The 7,267-nt window shown below is 36.4% G+C and overlaps 1 protein-coding gene across 1 annotated transcript; it reads left to right on the forward strand.

The window, feature by feature from the left end:
* Nucleotides 1-4,664: 4,664 nt before the first annotated feature.
* Nucleotides 4,665-5,528, forward strand: LOC136248263 (uncharacterized). Its single transcript, XM_066040062.1, has one exon. The coding sequence runs from the start codon at nucleotides 4,665-4,667 to the stop codon at nucleotides 5,505-5,507; it is 843 nt and encodes a 280-aa protein (XP_065896134.1). The 3' UTR covers nucleotides 5,508-5,528.
* Nucleotides 5,529-7,267: the final 1,739 nt, after the last annotated feature.

The raw sequence follows: 7,267 nt of genomic DNA on the forward strand, positions 1-7,267 counted from the left end.
TTCAACCAGACCTTTATTTTGGAAGGTAGCTTATATTTTATATGCAGATATTATGTAATAGTTATACCACAGGCACAAGTGCTTTGCCTGATATATACGCATGCACCCGAGGGCAAGTTCGTATACAGGCAAAGCACAAGTACCTGTTGTATAACTAATATGTTCTACTTTAGCATGCAGACTTACCTAATTGGCAAAATCATTACTTGTTATACCCTTCTTTTATATAGGGAACCAAGTAAGCTGTGATTGTGGGATTGAATTTTGCCCAACAAACTGTGATTGTGGGATTCAATTTTAATACATCAAACAGTAGTTTGATTTTACTTTTGCTAATATTGTAATTTTAAAAGACTAGTGTTAATTATGTTTCTTTAATTACTACATTTACAAAAGTAAGAAACAAACTACAGTTGATGTATTAAAATTGAATCCCATAATCACAGCTTGCTTGATTCCCTATAGGGGTATACAAGAGAAGAGAGATAACAATATAACATCAAAGAAATCTAATGATTTCTGGATATAGTGTGCACTCCTATTAGGTGTGCAATGTGAATGGCTCAAATTAACAAGATATACTCGCTGCCTTAATGAGATATACACACTGGTACCAGTGTATATATCTCGTTAACATTTTGAGTCAGTTTAATATGTGATATACATACACTTGCTTTCCTTTGATCAGAGGTATGAAGGTGGTACATGTAGAAATATTCACTCAGCGGAAAACAGCTATATTTAGCTGCAATTTGTACCATAATAATATAATAGCAAGACAACGTACTGTTACAGTAACAATGTAGCTCATGTAGCTGGTCACACTGAGCCCAAAGTTGCTCATATGCTGAGATATATCTAGTAGCTGTCACTAAACTGAAATGCAAACCTACTTAGTCCAGGAGCCAAAGTAAAGCTTTCAAGATCGACAATGAAGATTATACTTTTGTGTATTTGGTACTGTTACTGAGAAATTTGAAATTGACAATTCATGTGAAACTATGTGTAAGTTGGTACAACCAGTAAACTGGAACCTGCATGACAGCCAGAAAGTTTAGTTATAGCTGGTCATGCCAGATTAAACTTATGAGCTGCCTAAGACTGTGACGGAACTCAATAAGTGTGTACATAAAGTTCAAATCATATATATGGCTGCTGATAATACATTATAATATTGTATGATTCTGTACAAAACAGCAGTGAATTTGGATTGTGGTGATACGTACCAGGTATCTGGATGTCACCAGCAGATGTTGGACTGCCAGGTCACTATCTATACCCACTAAGTGTGCTACCTCACCAAATATGGTCATGCTCTATACAAAGCAGGATAAATAAAGGATAAATTATTGTCATAACAGTTATTATCTTGACTTAAGGTCAAGAATGATGATGATCCTCTGTGCTCGAGGGGTAGCTAATGTCTTGGGACTCTCGTACAATATCTGAGAAATCCAATTATAAATACATATAAATACATGAAATATTTATTGAAATAATATAGAAATATGTTTTGAAATACTTAAATATTGGGACTCTCGTACACAATTTAGAAGTTTGTGTGGGCGCTGGTGACCTATTGTCTGTGCTATAACAAGTATAGTTCCTTCTACTGGCTACACTGACTACAGCTGCTGTAGATGATACCTGTATGAGATATGGATTAGATATTGATCAACCTGGAGCTTCTTGTAGTGACATATATGAAAAGAACCTCAGCATTCAGGACCAGTCTGGCTACTACCTCATCAAATCTGATTGCATGTTCCTTGCTCATTGTGATAAAGAAGATAATGGTTGGATGAAAGCTGCTGATTTTGATGCTATCAGAGGAGATAAGTGTCCCACTGGATGGACTGATATCATTGTGAATAATATTCGTATGTGTCGATCCTCAAGTGATACAGCTGGCTGTTATTCTAAAACTTTCTCTGTAAATGGAACAAGTTATCGTAAGATTCATGGTAAACTGAGAGGCTATCAAAAGTATTCTACTGATGGTTTCAACATTGGTCATCAATGCTGCATATGTTGATGGAGTATCCATCACTATTTGGAACCCTCATAGGCACGTGTGGACTTATGCTGTGGGAATAAGTGATGATCTAGAGCAATAGAGTGTTTCCCCATGTGCTGCTATCCCTGGTCCAACTCCTCCTTCATTTGTAGGTGAACACTAATATTATGAGTCTGGTAACACTGGAGGATATGAGAATGTTTACTACACTGATGATCTATTATGGGATGGTGCTGGATGTGTTCATCATTGCTGTACTAACTTTGGATACCATGGTTCATCAGAGAGTTTCTTATTGCTCAAGATGATGATGATGTTGAAGTTAGAATCCATACTGATAGTCCATATAGCGATGAAGCTATCAATGTCAAACGGTATATACCATAACGCTAGCACACACTGATTGTCAAAATAATGTCTGTAAACTTCCATATATAAAAGATTTCTGCATAGCTAACGGTATAATATATTTTTGATAGTGTATAAACACATACACATAGAGGTACGTACATTTGCATGTAATGCTCTTTGTATGAAAATAATGCTCTTTTTTGGTATCTTACATTGTAGAGTGGGATTGTGTCAATTTAGGACCAAAGCCCAGAGATTTTGTGTGGTAGGGCCTTTCATGAAATATACAATGGGGGTCATGCACAGTTGCACACTTTTATTTATTGATCTGATGTGATATTTCATGTGTGAAGCACATGCATGCTGCATTTGTAAGCATGCAAATCTAAGTGGTGTGGAAGCATGCTCCCCAGGAAATGGTTTGAAAATAGGTTGGAAAATAGATGATCTGAAACGGCATCTAGTCGCTTTTTTATTACATACAGAATCTCTCTTTATATAATCAAGAATATATCCTGGTAATGTTGTGCTATGCTGTACCAATTGATTCAGCTAGTAACTATTAGCCAATTTAACCAATACACAATAAATTCTGAAAGTGAAAGTTTAGTTCTTTGAAATTTGGAAGCAAATTACTAATGCAAGACATGCATGATGCATGATCAATTAGTGTTATGCATATAATTTACTGGAACTTTTGAGAGACAATTAACATAGCTATAATGGTTTTAGGCCAAGCAGTGTAATTATTGCAGTGAATATATTCTACTGAATACTCTCTTAGTCTAAGAGTGTCACAATGATTGTTCTATTAGAGTTTACTGCAATGACTGCTCTATTAGAGTATTTCAAAATTCAAGTAGCTGAAAAGTGGCCCAGCCAATGCCAGACCATGGGCTCTGGCCCTGCAATTGAATTAGATTTTCATAGCTTGCTAACTTATTGTTTTCTAAGGTGTCTATGTAGTGTAGCATGTATATATACAGAGGTTTATAAAGAAAATCATTGAATGTGTCTTAGATTGACAAGGCAGATTTTTAAGGCCCTGGAAAAGAAGAACAGTCCTTGGTGACAGGCCTTGTAGTTCTGAGTGGACTGATTTGGGCCTGGATCACCATTATATACACTATACAGGAATGGACATTTTAATGATACATTATGGTAGAATTTCTTTTTATCATTTTGCTGGGACAAGCCACTTTAACAATCTGTTCCTTTGCAAGCTAGGTAAAAGGAAAAGGTATGCTAACAGGTGTTTCAACAAACATTGTTATTGTTATTAGCACTTTACAGTGACTAGCACTGAAGGTTTGACAGCAACATGTGCTGCAGCCTTAGGATTACCTACCTAATTGCAAGGACTTAGACTTAGTGACTTATAGCTGAAAAGGTGTAACAGAAAAGGGGCCAAAATAAGGGGAAAAAAACTGTTTACAGTGGTGGCTAAAAATAACAATGGTCACTAATTGATACAACTGTACAGTGTGTGAAGCACACAGCATGTTCCTAGCTAACACATAATTTAATATAGTACTTCAGCACCCCTCCCCCCTATATCTTCCCTTGACTACATATGACAACAGTAAAATATCAACTGTTTGGACAAGGCACAGTTCCAGTACATATGGTACATACATATGCTATGGTACTATACAGCTACATATTATTCTCCAAACCCAGTTTAAATGAAGATTTTTACCTATGCCAGCTGATCTAACAATTGCAACTGAAAGAATGTGATTTGATGACATATGGAAGTCTAGTTAGTACCATTTAATACCTATCACCAGAACCATGTTAACAAAGTAATTGTTAATTCAACAATCAGCACATGCATAGTTACTAAATACATAGTACCTAAACAGTAACATGAGACACAGGCCGAAGCTACAATACAAAGGAGGAGGAATGTATGCATAATATTCCTTCTTGATGGACATAATTGGTAATGGTGAGCACATCAGTTCATGCAATGAATTTGGATTGTAATGGAAAGTGAATGTTGTCATGCTCAATTAATTGTCAGTTCTTTATAGCTTCACCTATACACCAAATATGGCTATAATAACAGTTTAGTAATTATTCATTGATATTCTAGATCTCTTAGTCAGTTAGTCTTACTAATATCCCACATCCCAATAGAGCAAAACACTTCAAGCTCAACATTGCAGCTGTCAGGGCACTACCACTAAATGTACCTACTTCACCAAATATGGTCAAGGCTCCATACCCAGAGCAGCATATATAAAGGATGATTTATTGTCATAACAGTTATCGCTCAAGATCAAGAATGATGATGACCCTCTGTGCTGTAACAAGTATAGTTCTACTAGCTACACTGACTACAGCTGCTATAGATGATACCTGTATGAGATATGGATTAGACATTGGTCATCCTGGAGCTTCTTGTAGTGACATATATGAAAAGAACCCCAGCATTCAGGACCAGTATGGCTACTATCTCATCAAAACTGATCACTTGTTCCTTGCTCATTGTGATAAGGAAGATAATGGTTGGATGAAAGTAGCTGATTTTGATGCTAGCAGAGGAGATAAGTGTCCCACTAGATGGACTGATATCACAGTGAATAATATTCGTATGTGTCGATCCTCAAGTGATGCAGCTGGTTGTTATTCTACAACTTTCCCTGTAAATGGAACAAGTTATCGTAAGATACGTGGTAAACTGAGAGGATATCAAAGGAGATCTCCAGATGGTTTTATAAGTGGTAAAAGCATCAATACTGCATATGTAGATGGGGTATCTATCACTATTGGTAACCCTCGTAGGCATGTGTGGACTTATGCTGTAGGAATCAGTGATGATGTAAATGGAAACAATTGCCCATGTGCTGCTGTCTCTGCGGGTCCAGCTCCTCCTTCATTTGTAGGTGGACACTATTATTGTGAGTCTGGTAACACTGGACCATATGAGGACACTATCTACACAAGTGACCCACTATGGGATGGTGCCGGCTGTGTTCATCCCAACAACAATTGCTGTACTAACGTTGGATTACCATGGTTCATTAGAGAGTTTCCTATTGCTCAAGATGATGACATTGAAGTTAGGATCTGTACTGATAGAGATTATGCTGATGAAGCTGTACTGGTTGATCAACTGAAATTTTATGTGTAATAACACTCGTAACACTACAGAACAAACTTGAACAGAGTACATACATATCCCAGCTGATTTGTGTTTCTGGATACATTTTATGTAGATGCATCATATAGTTATATCACATATTAGCATATATTCATGCATGTTTTATAGCGGTGCTTGTTTGCTGTTTCCTTCATTTTCACATCTACCATTTGTATTGTCAAATTCAGTTTTCATATTATGTATGTTCAGGGACAAGTATTTAACTGGACACCCTGTGCCATAGGGTCAGTTTATAGCCCATTCACAAAAGGGGTGCTGGTAAATAGTTCTGTAGGTGTAGGGATAGGTTAAACATATTTTATAGAACATCTAGAGTAGAGTGTGGAGGATGGGAGTGCCAACTAGGGCTGGTTCTTCTTTTTTTCTTTTGTAAAAAAAAGTATATGTGTGTAGTGGATTGATTATACATTTTCTAATGGAACAAAAGGTTATCTATAACTAATGTAAAGTTACCAAATATGGTGTTTTATCTACAATGTTACCTATCCTTGTAGGTAGGGACCCGCCGATTATGCTGGCATAATTATGAGCATAATAGGTGCCTGAAAGCATTGAGCATAATGCTAGCATAATGGGTAGAATATTTGTATAATAGTATGAATTCTTGCTTATCAAAATAGCTATCACGGAAAGATCGATATACTCTAATAGAACAGTCAGTAACTCTAATAGAACAATCACATAGCTGACTGTTCTATTAGAGTATATCGATCTTTTCTGTGATATGCATTTTGACAAGTAAGTTTGTGCTTCAGCCACTTGTTATTTATCCATAAACTGGAAATTATTAGCAGAGCATGAGAACTGAGGCATAAATAATTGGGCATAATTTGAGCATAATAGGTAAGTATTGAGCATAAATTTAAGCATAATAGGTAAATATTTGAGCAGTGCAGCATAGCATAATAGGTAAAATTATGAGCATAATCGGCGGGTCCCTACTTGTAGGTAATTATACTGTATAGTGTGTTATAAATGCTGCATTGTAATGTGGTTACTACCTCACATCTTTGAATATATCATATACCAATCAGCCTACACATTCCTGTAATGTGTACATGAGTGATGAATCTCATGTACTAATATGGTAATCATTCCATTACACATCTGTGACCCATTTTGGAAAATCAGTCTTAATGTCACATTTGACAACTCAAATATTTGGGTGTTACATAAAAAGCCTGGTCTGAATCCATGTTGACTAACATTAATGATATTGTGGGTGTTTAAATGGTCCATGATAGAATGAAATATGATGTGCTCCATAACTTTATAGCAGACAACAGTTGGCGATATTGGTCAATAATTGGAAGGAGTACTTTTGATCCCTTCCTTGAATACTGAAATAATGTTGGAGGTAAGCCAGTCAGATGGTAAAGTGTCTGAATTAAGTGATTGAGTGAATATCACTTGTAACACTGGAGTTACTTGTTCTGCAAAGGTTTTGAGAGTCCATGTGAATATCATCTGGGCCAGCAGCCTTACTAAATTTGAGGTTCTTTAGCTAGTAGAGTATCAATGTCAATGGTGTTAAATGTTATGTTGGGCGTGGAGCTGGCTGGAAGAAATGTTGTTTATCTTCTCTGGTGAACACTGAGAAAAACTGTTCCCTAAGTGCTTCCACTTTAGATGCCTGTGTAGTTTTCAAGCTGTTTTTAACTTCAAGTGGTGCCACTGACTGGAAAGTTCTATGAGATCTCTGTACTATAGTGACCAAAATCTCTTATCAA

The sequence above is a fragment of the Dysidea avara genome, chromosome 3 (genome assembly GCF_963678975.1).
Source record: "Dysidea avara chromosome 3, odDysAvar1.4, whole genome shotgun sequence".
NCBI classification, from domain to species: Eukaryota; Metazoa; Porifera; class Demospongiae; order Dictyoceratida; family Dysideidae; genus Dysidea; species Dysidea avara.